This window comes from Danio rerio, chromosome 15 (assembly GCF_052040795.2).
Source record: "Danio rerio strain M-AB ecotype USA chromosome 15, GRCz13ab, whole genome shotgun sequence".
Taxonomy (NCBI): domain Eukaryota; kingdom Metazoa; phylum Chordata; class Actinopteri; order Cypriniformes; family Danionidae; genus Danio; species Danio rerio.
This window is the reverse complement of record NC_141035.1, coordinates 38,625,001-38,644,334: the sequence shown is the minus strand read 5'-3', so window position 1 is coordinate 38,644,334 and position 19,334 is coordinate 38,625,001. Positions and strand designations below refer to the sequence as shown.

The window sequence follows — 19,334 nt, the reverse complement described above, 5'->3', positions numbered from 1 at the left end:
AGATAGCTGGTTCGAGACTCAGCTGAGTCAGAGTTCTGCCCATGTTCGCGTGGGTTTCCTCCGGGTGCTCTGGTTTCAAGTCCAAAGACATGTGGTATAGGTAAATTGGGTAAGCTAAATTGTCTGTAGTGTATGTATGTAAATGAGTGTGTATGGATGCTTTGCAGTGATGGGTTGCATCTGGAAGGGCATCCGCTACGCAGTGTTGGGGAGTAACTAGTTACATGTAACGCCGTTACGTAATTTAATTACAAAATAAAAGTAACAGTAATTAGTTACAGTTACTAAGAAAAATATGTAATTAAATTACAGTTACTTTTGAAAATGTTAAAAATTACAAATGGGGTTACATATAATATTTTTCTATAAATCTTTGTGATATGTTGAATAATATTAATCTATTGCTTTGCCCGTTTTTGATATGCACGATGGCTTCTGCTAAGGCCATTTATTCAAGCTGATGCTTTTGATTTGCGGCTCAACCACGGGCGTAAATCAGGGGGGACCATGTTCATTGTCCTCCTCACCAAATAAAATATATAAATATATATTTATATATAAACGCACTCTCTATTTTGAAAAATATATGTGTGTACACCTAAAATAATTGTCTAAGTAGAAAAAAAACGCATTTATTATTTAAAATGCATTTAGAAAGAGTTCACCCCCGCTTCTTCATAGTGGTTTGATCCACCTACTCCTCACGTACACGCAGCCTGTCAACACAGTCACAGACAGACAGACGCAGAAGTTAGGTGTGTGGCTACAGGTCAGTGTTGAATTTGAGTAAGTATGGTGTATTAATCACATTAAATAAATCGATTCTATTCAAAGTTAATGCAGAATCATTTATAAATTATTTGCGGCAAAAATGCAGATTACCGATATCCATGAATCTGCTGTATTAGGCTATTAGCGGTTAAAATGACTTATGTAGTTAACGTATGCTTGTTTAGCTTGTTGCATACGTTAGTGGCGCACTGCAAAATAATACGCCAAAGTGCATTGTTTCATTTTTGACGACTTGGCATAATGTTAACTTTACATTAACGGCCACAATTAGCATATTGTTTATCTGTGGATTTGCTAAATGAGCACTGTGCTACAGTACGTCCAAACTAGCCCCACTTTATTTTTTGTATAATCAATTTCAGTTCTGTTCTTAGGTGACTAAATTAATTTAAAATACAAAATGTCCTTGTTTTTATTGTTGTGATGATTTTTATGATAGTTTTTCATTCTTTATGTAAAGCACTTTGAATTAGCATTGTATATAAAATGTGCTACAGAATAAACTTGCATTGCAGTGTCATGGACTAGATAAAATGATTGAGGTAAAGTTGGTTTTATATTCGCACATTCATTCAGTGACAGCTCCATACATTGTTTACCATGGTACTTTGAGTATTTGAACTGAAATCTCATGTAAGTTTGACTTCAAAACAACATTAATAATAATGATAATAATACATTTTATTTGTATAGCACTTTTCCTACATACATGGAACTCAAGGCACTTCACAAACAACAAACAGGCATTGTAAAATAAACCAAATACAAAATAATGTATATTAGACAATTAAAGCAAAATATATACTCAGATAAAAGCATACATGTACACGCATATATGCATACATCTACACAACCACACACAATATTCTTTACATACATGCACACACACCGTACATGCATATGTACATAAACCTACACGATATAGATAAATTGCATAAACTTCACAAACTTATATTCATACGCAATTTTAAAAAGGTGCTTCTTAACAAGCTTTTAAAAAATAAATTCTGGGGGATTCTATTACTTAATTTGGGAGATAATTCCAAGATTTTGCAGCATAGTGACTAAAAGAAGTGCCGCCAGATCGCATCAGATTTACAAAGTGAAATTCTAAAAGTCGAGTGCTAGAAGAGCGTAGCAAATGGTTTGGATTATATTTTGTTAAGCAGTCAGAAAAGTATGAAAGGTGTCATGTTGTGTAGTGCCTTATAAACTAATAAAAGAATCCTAAAATGTATTCTATTAATGCTGCTGTGATATGTTCTTGTGTCTTCAATTTCAATAAAACTCTGGCTGCTGTATTTTGTATCAGTTGCAATGTCTTTATAGAACCTTTAGGTAAACCAATATAATATTAACACTAACTGTAAACAATGCTGTACTTTGATGGTTGTTGGCTGCTAATATAATTTTACTATTTAGAATTTCCAATGAATACTCTTCTGAGGTTATATTATGAGAGACTGAATGTGCAAATATAAAACCAACTTTACCTCAATGATAAAATGACAGAGAAAAGGAAAATGGACATAAGATAATTTTTCAGTGCAGCAAAACTCCAAGTACAAAAAGTTCACATATTAAGCAATTTGGCTTTCAGAATGAGTGCTTATGAAAATACTAATGTCACATTATCAATCACAGGCAGAGGAGAAAGAACTGATTGAGGAACAGGCAGAGCAGGGTCAGTCAGATGTACAGTGTCAGGTAAGGGTGTTGTGCTTTATTGAAAGGATAATGACAATTCTTTTAGGGGTGAACATTTTTTTTTATGTTTTCTGAGTTGTGGCTGTTTAGCAGATGAACCTCACAGGCTCACCAATTTACAATATGATCTCTCAATTTAACAAGTTTAATGTAAACCAGTTAGTTATTATGAGTATGGAAAATGTCTTTTCCTGCATTTATTCGGCTTCAGGAGTCAGTCTGTTGACTGTAAACAACACAACAAACAATGCAATAAATAGTTTTCAAAAAAAAATTTGCTTTGTCATTGAACCTGAGAAAAACTTTGAAAATAACCATAATGATGTAGTCTCCATGCTGTAATATGAACAATAAAACCATTTTTAACTGCGGAGACATACAAGTACAATTCGGCTGTATTATTTCTGTCCCCTTAAAAAAATCCTTTAAAAATTGCTCATAAGAAATGTTATATTTATTGTCCCCCCTACTGTTAAATCAAATTAATAGCCATGTCTAATCCTCTTTGCCATTGAAAAGCATGAGGAAGCATCTGCAGGTATGTAAGCTAGCGTTTCTTTGTTTTATAAAAGCAAATGTTTTTGTCGTTATCGTGAGTGTACAGAAATAAAAACAGACCCTTTCATTTCTAATGATATATTATGATTTATAAAGTTATCGATTTGGGAATTTCAGGGCACCAGCAGACTCCTCTGGCCAAAGTGATGTTATCACATTACCAGTGTAGCTAGCTTAACTACATTTCTCAGTAGCGTGACGGTAGCGTCGCTAAAAAATCAAATTGCTTTTCACAGTAGCGAAGCTATTTTATTAGTGAAGTAGCGCAGTAGTTACCACACAAGCTACATTTACACATCGCGGATCAATACTGTTTAAAATGTGTAACACCTGGTGTTATTGGATTGTTTTGTTTTTGCTGTTATGTACTATGATTTATTCCTGTTTGGTACAGCATATTATTTACAGTAAATAATTGAAATGAACAGTTCTGCCTCATATGTTTCATTGGCAGTTTTATTGATCACTAAGATTGATTTGGATTTAAGTGGATTCGATTTAAAAATGAAAATTTCAAAAATTAGATGTATTTTTTTATTGCAAATGCCCCATAAATCACCTGCACAACTAACTAACATTGTGATTTTGAAACAACAGTAAACATGTTTTTGTGATAAGGTCTGGTTTTGTGGTGGCTCTACTTTAAATTTAAATAAATTAAATAAATTTTATTTAAGTGATGAAAGCTTTTGAGATTCTAACAGTAAACAGAGCTACTGTAAGCTCACTCCTGCTCTGTATAAATGCTTGAAAATTATTTAGTTAAAAATGTTTATTAGAAAATTAAAAGTAATCAAAAAGTAATCAAATGTAATTAGTTACTTTACTTTTATAAAGTAATCGAAAATTACAGTAACTTATTACATTTTAAATAGGGTAATTTGTAATCTGTAATCTATTACATTTCCAAAGTAACCTTCCCAACACTGCCGCTACGCAAAACATATGTTGGATAAGTTGGCGGTTCATTCCTCTGTTGCGACCCCTGATCAATAAAGGGACTGAGCCGAAAAGAAAATGAAATGATGAACGTTATACATCAGTTGTGCCTCAAAATGAGGAAAAAGGGAAGACAGATGTTGAAAGACTTTTCTATTTCATGTATTTGGAAGTTATATCATATTATAGTCTACATTTGGATGAAGGAAAAGTGGGCGGGTCTTTGAGAATATATAAATGAGTGAGATAAAAGAGGACAGCGATGAGGAAAACAAATAGGGTGCCAAAGTAGGGTGGGAAAAGAAGGCTTAACAGTGAAGGATGGATGGAGATGGGGGAAGTGTAGAGCTCATGGAGCTCGAGGGAGAGAAAGAAGAGAGGAGAAAAGAAGGAGGAGAGATGTTGAGCTCTTTGAGGCTTCTCTAGAGGAATAATCCTTGGTGTGGTGGAAATGCCAAAGAGCCTGAAGCTAAAGTGAGTAAAACACACAAAACCCCCCAATATCTCTGTCTCTGTCTACAGATCATTACTCGGACATAGAAGAGACATTACAGCACTACAGATTGTTGAATTATAAATATTCTCTTGGTTAGAAAAGCAGAAAACACATGTATGAAAAAAAGATTTTTTTTTGAAGTGGTAGTGTTTCATTTTCTATAGCTTACAAATGTTTACAAATGGCAGAATATTAGCGAAAATTGAATTATTTTTAAAATTTTTGCAATAAGTGATGTTTCTTCTGTCAAACACAAAAGAAGATATTTTGAAGAATGCTTGAAACCTGTAGCCATTGATATCAATTTGTTTTTCCTACTATGGAAGTCAATGGTTCCTGGTTTTCATCATTCTTCAAAATATCTTTTTTTGTGTGTTCAACAGAAAATGAAACCAAGAAGATAAAAAGAAGATATTTTGAAGAAAGCTCTAAATCTGTAACCATTGACTTTCATTTGTTTTTCTTATTATGGAAGTCAGCAGTTACAGGTTTATTTTTTTCCCAAAATTGATTTTGTGTTCAACAGAAAAAAGAAACCAAGAAGATAAAAAGAACATACTTTGAAGAAAGTTGGAAACCTGTAACCATTGACTTGTGTTTGTTTGTCCTATTATGGAAATCAATGGTTACCAGTTAAAAGCTTTTTTCCAAATATCTTCCTTTGTGTTAAACAGAAAAAAAGGAACCAAGAAGATGTTTTGAAGAAAGCTGGAAACCTGAATTCATTGACTTTAACTTGCTTTTGTTTTTTTCTACTATGGAAGTCAGTGATTACCGGTTTTCAGCATTCTTCAAAATATCTTTTGTGTTCAACAGAAACAAATTTAAATCAGGAAGATAAAAAGTAGATACTTTGAAGAAAGTTGGAAACCTGTAACCATTGTCTTCCACTTGTTTTTTACACTATGGAAGTCAATGGTTGCAGGTTTTCAGCATTCTTCGAGACTTCCATTTGTTTTTCCTACTATTGAAGTCAATGGTTACAGGTTTTCAACATTCTTCAAAAAAATCTTCTTTTGTGTTCAACAGAAAAAAATAAACCAAGAAGATAAAAAGAAGATATTTTGAAGAAAGCTGGAAACCTGTAACCATTGACTCTCATTTGTTTTGCCTACTATGGAAGTCAATAGTTATAGGTTTCCAGCTTTCTTTAAAATATCTTCTTGTATGTTCGACAGAAAAAAATAAACCACACGGGGTTGAGTAAATATTGAGTGAGCAAACAAAATTTTTTGGTTGAATTATCCCTTTTAACTAGTCCAAATTAAGAATACAAACATTTATTTTATTCAGAAGAAAAATGAAATAAATAAACACTGTTTTATAAAACAAACAATCCCCTGAAACTGTATCACAGTTTCTGCCAAAATATGTCTGAGGTTGAATCTACTAACAGGTTGATGTGCTCTATATAGTACAGGCAAAATTGGCTGCGTTTCAAATTTCACCGCAAAGAGCCGTCTGATGTTTTGAGGGTTAATGTAGTCTAAATGAGGTTGCGAACATTGTAAAACAGGGTCAAGTGCTGGAGTGGGGTTAGGTGTGCTGTAATGTGCGCTTCTGCTCTGAATTAAAAAGGAAAGCACTTGAAATAAGCCCAGCTCAGTAAAAAGATCAAGTTAAGGGTTAAAGCAAGGCTAATGTGTGTGGAAATGAGTGTGTGTGTGTGTGTGTGTGGAATAGTAAAGTAGAACAGTTGTATAATATAAAACTGCCAGACCAGCACATTGCAGGATGTGTGCAGTAAAATAAGTTATCATCTTTGTGTATGTGGGTGTGTGGGTGTGTGTGTGTTGACCTTGTCGCAGTGTGCTTGTTTCTGAGAGGCATCATTTGTGTTTTGCTTGATTCAGTCTGAAGAGTCACTGCCGGTAAAACACTTATAGGCCCGAATGTTGCCCATAGCAACGGTTGCCCCCGTTCATAATGACACTGCAGCCAGCAGGCGACCAATCCGGACGCTTTCCTGGCTCAAGGTGACCAATCAGAGCAGGACACAAGCTGATGTCACTTGTTCCTAGAAAGATCCTGGAGTGTGTTTACAGGTGTCTATGAAAGTGAATGTGTGTGTTTGTGTGTTGACCTCTTGTCTGTTATGTAAAAAGAGCACACTGACTCATTGCAAGGTACAAGTGTGTGCAGCGCCGCAGTTAAGTGTGTATCAAGTGCTTCTCAAAGCAAATCAATGGCCGGCTTGTAAAGCTATTTACCATTGCAGTGACTCGCAAGTAGAAATCTGTAACCTGGTTAAAAATAAGTTTCCCTTTTTATTTTCCTTTGGCTTAGTCTCTCATTTGTCAGAGGTCGTCACAGCAGAATGAACCGCCAACTATTCCAGCATATGTTTTATGCAGCGGGTGCCCTTCGAGCTGCAACCCAGTCTATTTTAAAGAATGCTGAATGCATGTAGCCATTGACTTCTATCTGTTTTTCCTACTATGGAGGTCAGTGGTTACCAGTTTTTAGCATTCTTTAAAATATCTTATTTTGTGCTTGACAGATGAAAGAAACATCACTTACTGTGAAAAAAATGTTAAAAAGAATAAAAATTTTGCAAAAGAAGATATTTTGAAGAATGTTGAAAACCTGTAACTATTTGTTTTTTTGACCATGGAAGTCAACGGTTATCGGTTTTCAGCATTCTTCAAAATATCTTCTTTTATGCTTGAGATTAAAGGAACATTACTTATTGGAAAAATGTTAAAAAGAATGAAAATTTTGCAAAAGAAGATATTTTGAAGAATGCTGAAAATCTGTAACCATTTGTTTTTCCTACTATGAAAGTTTTCAGCATTTTTTAAAATTTATTTTGTGCTTCACAGAAAAAATAAACCACACAGGCCTGAGTAAATAGTGAGTTATCTCTGACTTAAACTAGTCAGATTTAAGAATAAAAATATTTATTTCATTATGAACAAAATGTTTAAATAAATTCAATTAAACACTGTTCTTTGAAACAAACAATCCCATAAAACTGAAGAAGAGAAAAAGAAGATGTTTTGACGAAAGATGGAAACCTGTAACCATTGGCTTTCATTTGTTTTTCCTACTATGAAAGTGAATGGCTACAGGTTTTCAGCATTCTTCAAAATATCTTCTTTTATGTTCGACTGAAAAAAGAAACCACACACGGCTAGAGTAAATAGTGAGTGAGTAAATTGTCATTTTTGGGTAAACTATCCCTTTAAACTAGTCAGAATTAAGAATAAAAATATTTATTTTAGTACAAACAAAATGAAATCTAATTTAAATAAACACTGTTCTTTGAAACAAACAATCTCCTAAAACTATCCGACAGATGAAAGAAACATTATTTATATACATATTTAAAAAAGTTAAAAAGAATAACATTTTCAGATATTTTGAAGAATGCTGAAAACCTGTAACCATCTGTTTTTCCTACTATGGAAGTCAATGGTTACAGGTTTACCACTTATTGATTTTTAGCATTCTTCAAATTATCTTCTTCTGGGAAACAGCCATACACACACTCACATACACTATGACCAATTTAGTGTACTCAATTTACCTATAGCGCATGTCTCTAGACTGTGGGACAATCCGGAGCACCTGCAGAAAACCCACGCAAATGGGGAAACCATGCAAACTCCACACAGAAATGCTACAATGGTAACCACTGAGGCAACATGCCGCCCACTGTATGGCAAATAAGCGTAAATTCCCTGCGTTACACATTTCACTTTTTATGTTTTTTGTCAACATTACTATGGTTATTTTAGCTTTTTTCCTAATAAGTGAAATACATTAGCATTTATGTTACATCTGATGTTGATAAATAATGCTCATTGCATTGTTTAGTGCCATGTGTGTTAGTAGTCGTGTGAATGACACTGAGCATATTCTAGATATTAGCATGTTTCTCTGTTTGTAAGAAAAATAGTTTGACATGAGCATTGATTTGTGCGGATTGGCGGATTGGTTAGCACTGGTGCCAGCAAAGAAGGAGGACCCGGGGAAAACCCACACGAACACGGGGAGAACATGAACTCCACACAGAAATGCCGGGTAGAGACACGAACCCGAGGCATAGTTTCTGTGAGGCCACATTGCTAGCCACTGGGCCGCCGTGCTGCCCTATAGAGGAAAAAGAGGAGGACAGGGGGTGGAAGGGGGATTCTTCAAGACAAAGATGACCAAAGGTAAGATGCTTTGGTTATTTATACTGAGTTAGGAATCGTCTGATTGGTGGTTTGTAAATTAGCTTGACTCGGGGCCAGCTGTGTCAATTAAGCACATGATCCTCTCGAAATTAGTTTATGAATAAACTTCACGATGTGTAGATGTTCAGTCATTCATTTTCCTTCGGCTTAGTCCCTGATTAATCAGGGGTCGCCACAGTGGAATGAACCGCCAACTATTCCGGAATATGTTTTACGCATAAAACAGCTGCAACCTAATACCGGGAAACACCCATAAACTCTCATTCACACACACACACACACACACACACACACACACACACACACACACACAAACACAAACACACACACACACTCATACACTATGGCAAATTTAGTTTATTAATAACACACTTTATTTTCATGGTCCATTTGTTGAATTTAAGTAACATTGCATCTACATGCCAACTAATTCTTATTAGATTGTAAGTAGACTGTTAGGTTGGGGTTAGGGTTAGTGTACTTGCAAAGTTTCTTATAGTCAGTATAATGTCTGTTAAAGGAGCAGTATCAAGAGCAGATATTTAGCAGATAGTCTACTGATACTCAGATGGACCATCAAAATAAAGAATGTCTTTAAACTGTGCGGGAAACCTGGAGGAAACCCACGCGAACATGGGAAAACATGCAAACTGCATACAGAAATGCCAGCTGGCCCAGTCAGGACTCGAACTAGTAACCTTCTGGCTGGCAACAACGTTAACAACGTGCTAACTACTGAGCCACCATGCCGCCTGCTGTAGATGTAAGTACTTTAAAGCATTGGTGTATTAACACTATAAAATAATGAAATGTGTCAGTTTACTGTAAAATGTTGACATTTATTTAGCTGTTTCTATTGTGTTTTTAACTGAAAAATTCTGACAACAATCTTGGGATTCTGTTTTTTTAACCATAGAAAACAGATTTTTTCACACTGTATGGTGTTTATTTCATTTTTCTTTCTATTTTTGATGGATATGTATGGTGTGTATTAGAGATGTCAGTTTCCACAAATTCAGATCCTTGTTCAAAGCAATAATCAATTAATTGATTTACCACTGAATGCTTTTTACAAATTTTTTTGTGTGTGTGGAGTTTGCTTGAATTTGTTTTTTTCCCTTTTCTTGGTGCTTGTGCGTATGTTTATAGTTTATAGAATTTCTTGCTTTGTGATGTGCATTGCACAGAAGAGTGTTTGATGTGTGTGTGTGTGTGTGTGTGTGTGTGTGTGTGTGTGTGTGTGTGTGTGTGTGTGTGTGTGTAATGATCCATGAGAACAAGGCATGCATGACAGAGATGGCAGAAGAGAGGATATTTGCATACAACAGTGAAGTGGAGGGAAAAAATAAGAGATGTCTTGTGATGCGCGTGTGTGTGTATTTGTTTGTGGAGGGAGGGAATGCTTGCTGGTTGCGATCATATTTTATAAGAGTTGATGGTTGATGTGCATATGCTATAAAATATAGAAGCTGCATAATGCTTTTCAACATGGAAAATACTACATTTTGCTTGAGCGACAAATGAGAATATGATGTTATATAATTTCTGAAGGATCATGTGACTAAAGATTGGGGTAATGACAGCTGAAAATTAATCTTGGCATTACAAGAAACAAAACATCTCTAAAATATATTCTAATGGACAATAGTTATTAATTCTTTCCTTTTTCTTCGGCTTAGTCTTTTATTTATCAGGGGTCGCCACAGCGGAATGAACCACCCTAAAAGAAAACAGTTTATTTATGTTAATACTACTTCACAAACAATAATTCTGAAATATATTAAGTTAGAAAGCACTTATTTTAAAATTGTTTTCATTATTTAAAGACATTGCTGTCATTTTACACACAATTGATGTGCTAATATAGTTTTTTAATTATAATTAATTATAACTCTATAAAAATGTATCCTAGTTCCCACAAAAATAATGAGCAGCACAACAGTTTATTAAAAATAAAAATGTTTCTTTATCATTTAATCAGCACGTTAGAATTATTTCTGAATAGTTTTGTACTATAAAATGATAATTAAACAAAATAAAATTAGCATTATTAAATGTCATGAATATTATTGAAATGGTAAATTATTTTAAAGTATAGCCTTGCCAAAAATAAAATAAAATATATTTTCAATTATTATAATATTTCACATAAATTAAACCCACATATAAATAAATATAATATATGTTAAAACATATTTATTTTTTTATGGAACCAAATTATACTATAAAAAAATGTATTAAATCAAATTAAGACTATTTTAAGACCAGATGAAAAAAAAAATACTCTACATAATGTCCACAAATAAAAAATTATAAATAAATAAATATATATATATATATATATATATATATATATATATATATATATATATATATATATATATATATATATATATATATTATATATATATATATATATATATATATATATATATATATTAACATTTTTTTATTAATCTTTTACACTCAAATTAATTACCTAAGTTAAGAGGCTAACCAGTTCAACATTAAATGAATCAGGTAAAACAAACTAATTAAAAAATGCATGTTGCCTCACAGCAAGAAGGTCACTGGTTCGGGTCCCGGCTGGGTCAGTTGGCGTTTCTGTGTGGAGTTTGCATGTTCTCCCTGTGTTGGACTGGGTTTCCCAAATTGGTCATGGTATATGTGTGTGAATGCAAGAGTGTATCGATGTTTTCCAGTACTGGGTTGCAGCTGGAAGGGCATCCGCTGCATAAAACATAAGCTGTAATAGTTGGCGGTTCATTCCATTGTGGTGTCCCGTGATAAATAAAAGGACTAAGCCGAAGGAAAATAATAGATCAAAGTCACACTATCATGTAAAATTCCATCACCAAAAATTCCTCTTGTGATTACTCATGAGAAGACCTCTCGCAAGTAATAATAAGACCTTTTAAGACTTTTTATGACCTTAAATGTAAAAAAAAATCTTATTGAATACTTTATAAGGACCCTTTGGTACCCCTAATGAATATTTGCAACTAGAAGAGTTCTTACCGTCAAATTTCTCACTGTCCTTGGCACTTTTGCCGGTGCTGAGGCCGGCATTGACGGTCTCTGAGGAGGTGCTGAGTTTGGTGTTGGGGTCTCGTCTGGGTTTGGGTGGAGGTTGTTTTCGTGAGGTGGGACTGCCCTCCTCTTCTCCTCCTCCCACTGAGTGCAAAGACTGTGAGCGGACAGTGAAGCCCGGGCCGCAGGGAGGAGGAACGCGGTCCTGAGGCGCCGGCATAGTCATGAAACCCATGCGGAAGTGTTTACCTGCATATCCTCCTCCCTCTGTCACACGGGCCACGTCCTCACCAATCCTGAAACAATCCGAACACACTTCACTTCAGCTTTTTATATTTGCACTTTACCTACTTTTGGTAACACTGTACAATAAGGTTGTATTTGTTAATGTACTTATTAACATGACCAAACAATGAACAATACATTTATTTTACTATTTATTCATGTTTATTAACATTAATCAAAATACAGTTGTTGATTGTTAGTTCCTGTTCACTTCTGGTCATTAATGTTAACAAGCATGAATTTGGGTTTTAATAATGCATTAGTAAGTGATGAACAATGATTAATAAATGCTGTATATGTGTTGTTCATTAGTAGTTCATGTCAGTAAATACATTAACTAATGAAAGCTTATTGTAAAGTGTGACCAAACATTTAACCCCTTATAAATAATGGATGCATTTCAGAAACAAACGACAATCCAGAATAGAGCGGAATTATTTCATTTGCTAAATTGAATTTTATTCTGATGACAGATCAGAGGACATTTGTGGAGATTTATGACCTGATAGGTCCTCTTTCAAATTAATTGCATGTGAATAACCTTGTAGTATTCTTGAAAATATGTTTGAAATATTTGATTCGGTGGGGTCCTGAGAGGAATCCTGAACAAAACATTATCAAGCAGTACAGAATAAAGAAAAGATTGACTCAGCCTCTCCTACCACAGCAAAATCCATATTTACTTTTGATGTGGCATTAGTTAATCAGAAAGTGACAATTTTGTTCACTTTTACTACTGGAAACGCTGCTTTATTCGCATGTCTTATGCCTAGTTCAGACTGCGTGATTTTAGCCCCGATTTTGGCTCGCCGACAGGTTTTGAGAAATCGCCGACAAATGCCTGAAATCACAGGCAAATCGCTGCTCGTGCACGTGAGTGACAATCACACAGTATGAACGATCAAAGACGCGATCTGAGAGAATCGCTGATGAGTCGCCGATGCCTGTGAGATATTTGGCATGCTAAATATCTGGAGCTGTCGGCGATTCAAATCATGCCGTGTGAATTGAGTTTTGACTGAAAATAACATCAGCCATCACCTACAGCCAATGAGAGAGCAGCTTTCACTTGCGTGTGCGTGTGTGTATACCTGCTGCAGGCCAGCGGGAGGCTGGGGGAGAAGTTAAAAGCACTCTTTTTCGGTTTATTTGGACCCACGAAATGGAGGAAAAACTAGTGGAGGTTTGACAGGACTCAGGAGCAACCGTGTCTGTTTGACGTTTCATACAGAAAGAAATTGGTTTATTATCAACGTTGAGGAGAAATGACTAATTCCCTTTAAACCCAGGTGAGCAAACATGTACATGTTCTACCCCATTAAAGGCTTCTTTCTCATTATGTAGTTAATAACAAAAGATATACTACGTGTTTTTGGCTGTGAGACGTAGTTTGGATGAAGTTGTCGGCGATTCTTCCTATAGTAAAGTCATGCAGTGTGAATGTCGCTGTCACCAATCCATCTTGCAGTGTAAACAAAGCAGCGACGAAACGCTAGCCCAGATAGTCATGCAGTGTGAAAACATCTGTGACACGACTACTTTGAAAATCATGCAGTCTAAACTCGGCATTACATGCGATATTCCAGTTTTGCGCATGAATTTAATTAGCATCTTTGGATGAAAACTCAGCTACTCTCTACCCTGCATTTGTGTTTGTGTTGCTGGTGTGAAAATCAGCTGTAGCGCATGTACTGAAACTCCCTTTTTCATGCAAACCCTTCCCTCTTTCACCACTCGACACTCCAACCAACAGCTGCACTCACCCACTTTCCTGACATTTTTCTAACTAGAGGTGTGAAAATACCCTGCTGAAAGGGGTGGAGGGGGGATAATTGGTCGAAACTTTTTTTATTGTAAATTTAATTTGAGGTCTGCTAAGTTTCTATGTTTCTTCAGCTTTAAAACAATATTACATCCAATCAACATTCAAGATAATAATTTTGTTAACGTTTTTAACACAAATATGCGCAAATTTAACATAATATTAAGTCGTTTAAACTAATCCCATTCAAGAATAATAGTTCAACATCATACAAATATTCATTTTTACAGTGTGTAGGTATTTTATAATTACAGTTTCATGTGAATGTTTCAACCCGGGCTCATTGTGGAAACGTAGCCCCGCGGACGTTTCTGCGGACCGCGATTTACGTCCCGGAAGGTACGTATTCGAGCGTTTTTTTGTTTTCGCGGATCCGCGAGAGGCCGCTGTGCGCGCTTTTTCGCGTTTCGGGCGCCTCTCGGGAGCGCGCAGCGCGCCCGCTCCGTTCTCGCGCGAAAAGTCGCCGGATCGAAAAAAAAAAAGCAAAAGCCCTCGTCTTCGATTTCGACCACGTTTTCGGATCCCGCCGCGTTCTCGCCCTTATATTTCGGATTCCGTTTTTTGTCTTACCTGATTTCCGGAACATGCTGTTCCCCGGACTCGATCCCGGTCGTCGTCCACTGCGGCCGGCTCCGGCTCCTCCTCCGGGGCCTCCGCTCCGCCGACGCAACGCTGTGAGCTAAGCAGACAAACTGATTGCATCGGGAAAGCCCTCCACTCGGAGGCGAGCCGTCGGCCGGCGAGCGCGAAGAGGAGGAGCGGAGCGGCGCCACACTGCCCCGCAGCGTTCGCTCGAAAAAAACCAAACGCGGCCTTTACGTACCTCCAGCCACGTAAATCGCGGCCTCCAGAAACGTCCGCGGGGCTACGTTTCCAGAATGAGCTTGGGTTGGAATGTTTCATATTTTGCTTCATATGCAATATAAATATGCTAAAATATTCCCCTTTTGAAATATAAGAATGTTATATAGAGGAAAAGAGAATTCCCATCATCCATCTATACTATAGGCTCCCTCGTAACTTCATGAATCCATCTAGCCTAAAAGACATTTCTGCATAATCCAATTCAGAGCAATTTGGCAGGATTTGAAGATGATTTCTGCACCGAATATTCCATAAAAATTGAGTTACTTTCATCTGTCTGTTAGTGAGAGACAGAGAGAGGGAGAGACAGAGAGCGAGAGAAGAGGGCAGTCAGTTCAATTGCTGTCTCTCAAATTCTCTCTCTCTCTCTGTCAGAGGAAAACTAATCATACTAAAGGGCAGACAGGATTTACTCGCGTTGGCTTTAAGTAACCATTCACTCACACACACACGCACACACACACATGCGCAGAAGGGTGTGGTGCTGTTGTGGTTCATAAAGACTGATTGAGAGTCTGTCTGCCAGCCTCACTGCACCAGCGGCCCTCATCTCTCCTTCCTCTCCATCCCTTCATCCGTGTGTGTGTTTTGTCATCCGTCTTGTCTTTCTTGTATGGTCTGCACTTTTTCCTCCCTCTCAGCAGGTCACACTTCACACCGTCTTGAGTGGACATTCATTTTTAGTCGCATCGTTCTTCACACCACCGTTTTCGTTTCATTTTGGTTATATAGTGATGGCTTTTGGTCAGTTGATTTGGTCTCTCATTTTACTTTGTCTTTGCTCTGTTTTTGCTTGTTAAATGTGACAGGATACATGTTAATATCCACTGCTGTATAGATATCCGTTATGTTAATTTACAAAATAAACCTGATTTAACGTCCACAAAGTGGGATTAAAGCGTCTTCTGTTATAATTGTACTGGCATGCGGCTGTGGTGATGAAGACGGTAAAATCGGTGTAATTCATTACCAACATGCACTGTTTTAAAAACATTTAAACGTTTAAAACGTAAACGTAAACTCATACATGAGCACATTTGATGATGATTGATGATCACAGACCGCTGAACAGATCTTTTATTCCCGGTAGCTTTGCACACGTCCTGTCTTGTTGTTATGATTATACGCGTTACTACAGAGACATGTTAGTACGTGACTGTCAATCAATTGGATGGGTGGGAATTTCCGAACTCTTACATCATATTGCGGTCAGCCTCAAAATAGGAGGGATTTGGATCCTATTTTAACGCCAGGATTTTTTTTTTTAAATAGACTTATTGTGTTTATAGCACTGTATCACCATATGACTGTGAACACACTATACCTGCACACAGTTCTGTCCAAACAGCTTACAAAAGATGATTTTCATCATAGGTGCCCTTTAAAGCACAACTGTAATTGGTAAAGTCCATTTGTAAATTTTACAGTATTACTGGCAATCAAATTTACCTGTAATAGAATAGATTTTACAGCAATTTGTTACAGTGTAGGCTCAGAACTTGCACTTCCTTTTTAGTCGGCAGCTGTCCGTTTGGTGTGTTCATACGCAGCCTTTTTTGTCCAGACAAGACCAGACACAAGCCAACACGAGCCAGCAACACAGTTTGTTTTCTCAGCGCTGGCTGTGTGGTGTTGGCCCAAAATGCCCTACATTTTGGTGTCAGTATGTATAAACATTGCAGAGATACCACGGTGACTGAAGCTCTGCACATGACTGAAGCTCTGCACATGACTTTTGGCCAACGGAGAAATTAAAATGGTTGTGCCCAACTGAGTCTGGTTCTCTCAAAGTTTTTTTTCTTCACTCTCAGGTGAAGTTTTTTTTCTCTCTCCGCTATTGCCACTGGCTCGCATGGTTCAGGATTGGTAGAGCTACACATCGATGAATTTGCTCTTCAGTGTTTGAACTCTCAGTAATGATTTTAAATCACACTGAACTGAGCTAAACTGAACTGAACTGAACTTAAACACTAAAAACTGAACTACCCTGATCCAGTTACTATGACCATTTATGTGACGCTGCTTTGACACAATCTACATTGTAAAAGCACTATACAAATAAAGCTGAATTGAATACAGCCTCAATGCCGTTTGGCATCATGGCAACACAATGGTCAATTGTAAATAAAAAATGTTTCACCTGTTGACATGAATTTAATAACTTTGGCCCCTAATAATAGTAATAATAATAATAATAATAATATTAATAAATATTAAAATATAATAATAATAACACACTCAAAAATATGTTTGCTGTTTGTTCAAACTACTTAATTAAAATGAGCTGAAACAACACAATTCTTGAGTTTTTTTTTTTTTTAGGGACAACTTAATTAATTTATGTTCAATCTACTTAAATTTGTAAAAACTATTAAGTTACTGTATCTTGATTTCTTCATGTTGTCCCAGCACAAGTTGATTGTTTGGAACCCAGCATTTTTACAGTGTATGTTGTAATTCAAACTCTCTTTCTTTTAAGTCCCAACCCCGCTGACTTATTGTCATAAAAATAATGTGACATGATTTTGGGAAGTGATTGTATCATCATTGTGACTCCATCACCGCACTGATGGATGTTCACATTAGCAGAGAAGTGTAGCGCTTGCTATTCGTGCCAGAAAGACCAGCTTACACCAGCATCATCTTCTACAGTGTTTGTCCATGCAAGCTAGCTTACACTGTGCAGTTCTGTGTATGTGTGGGTTTTGCTTACGTTGTGGGTAGCTATTGTCCCCAAAAGGTAGTAAAACCAGAAAGCATTTTTATTATGGGGAGCAGCTAATGGCCCCCATTTGTACAATAGATTAATAAACATAATAAATAATGCCTTAATGAAAACGCTGAAGGGTTTGTGTGAGGGCTTAAGGGTTGGTTTGAGGATGTAAAATATCATCTGGACGGTATAAATCAATAGATGGATTTGCATGGAAAGATAGAATAACGGGGTTAAAGGTCTTGACAATAGCGGTTAGTAGGACACAGCTTGGATTTAGAAAGCTAATGGTATTAATGGAAAGAGTGAGCAGTGATCAGCATGTGTTTGGCTGTGTACTTGTGTTCTATTGATTTAGTGTTCTAGCAAACATGAAATATGACACACTGTACACTGGTGGTTTGAAGTTTGGAATAATTAAATTTTTTTAAAGGGTCTCTTATGTTAAGCAAGGCTGCATTTATTTGATTAAAAACACAAAAACAAAATTAATATAGTGAACTAAATTCTCAAATCTAATTAGCTGATAGCCATGCAATATTCCTGTAATAACAGCAGTAATAACAAGAGTCCACATACAGTGACAACATACAGACTCAGTACAGTTTGACAAATATTGAAGCTGTTGGACAACATAATGTACTTTTGAGGCTTTTTTTAGTGGAGAATGTAACTGTTTAGACTGCAATTATGCAGTTTATTTATAAGGATAGTGCCTATTTTAAATAAATATAATTTCGGAGATTCAGCCTGTCATACTGAGCAGAGCAAAAGTAAATGAATGACAGAAGAAAGTAGTTCCTCATACAAAAGGATTTTTGAGACTCTCCGTGTTGGATTTTTTTCGTTGTTGTTGTTGTTATATACACAATTATGCTGTCGAACTGTTGAATAAAACCAATATCACATGAGTAACAGTACGATATTGTGGTCACTGGTGGGACACTAGGGCACTATATAATAATAATAATAATAATAATAATAATAATAATAATAATAATAATGGAACACTAAGAAACTATTATAATGTTCATAATAATAAAACTGTTGTCATTTATTTAAATACTGCCATTTAAAAATGTTTTTGTAGTAAGATTGAATCATTTTATACATCGAACCAACGACCGCCTTGCTGTGAGGCAACAGCACTACTCACTGCCGCCACCACGCTGCCCCTCTCTGTTTATCAAATGAAAACTTCAACACTGATGACAATAAATAGCATTTTTATAATTGAGCACCAATATATATATATATATATATATATATATATATATATATATATATATATATATATATATATATATATATATATATATATATATATATATATACACACACCAATATATATATAATTGAGCACCATGTATGTGTCATTGATGACAATATTTATTTATTATTATGACAGGACAGAAATTATGACACCAAAAATTCAGCTTTGAATCACAGGAATAAATTTATATATATATATATATATATATATATATATATATATATATATATATATATATATATATATATATATATATATATATTATATTAACAGAGCAAGAAAATTTTCACTGTATGTCTGATAATATTTTTTTCTTCTGGAGAAAGTCTTATTTGTTTTATTTCGGCTAAAATAAAAGCAGTGTTTAAAGTCAAAATTACTAGTCCTTTTAAGCAATTGTTTTTTTCGATAATCTACAGAACAAGCCATCATTATACAATAACTTGCCTAATTACCCTAACCCTGCCTCGTTAACTTAATTAAGCTAGTTAAGCCTTCAAATGTCACTTTAACCTGTAAAGAAGTGTCTTGAATAATATCTAGTGAAATATTATTTACTGTCATCATGACAAAGATAAAAAAAAAAATTCAGTTATTAGAAATGAGTTATTAAAACAATTATGTTTAGAAAGGTGTTGAAACAATCTGCTCTCCATTTAACAGAAATTGGGGAA

At 35.6% G+C, this 19,334-nt stretch overlaps 1 protein-coding gene and 1 long non-coding RNA gene across 3 annotated transcripts in view; one reads left to right on the top strand and one right to left on the bottom strand.

The window, feature by feature from the left end:
• LOC141377891 (uncharacterized) overlaps positions 1 to 19,334 on the top strand; it is a 194,799-nt gene that overhangs the window by 137,453 nt on the left and 38,012 nt on the right. The gene's annotated exons all lie outside the window — the stretch shown is intronic.
• The window catches only part of nyap2a (neuronal tyrosine-phosphorylated phosphoinositide-3-kinase adaptor 2a), an 82,482-nt gene that overhangs the window by 42,315 nt on the left and 20,833 nt on the right, over positions 1 to 19,334 (bottom strand). The window contains exon 3 of the mRNA XM_087284452.1: positions 11,692 to 11,999. Within this exon, the coding sequence (XP_087140578.1) occupies positions 11,692 to 11,999 (308 nt within the window). The remainder of the gene's footprint in view (positions 1 to 11,691; positions 12,000 to 19,334) is intronic.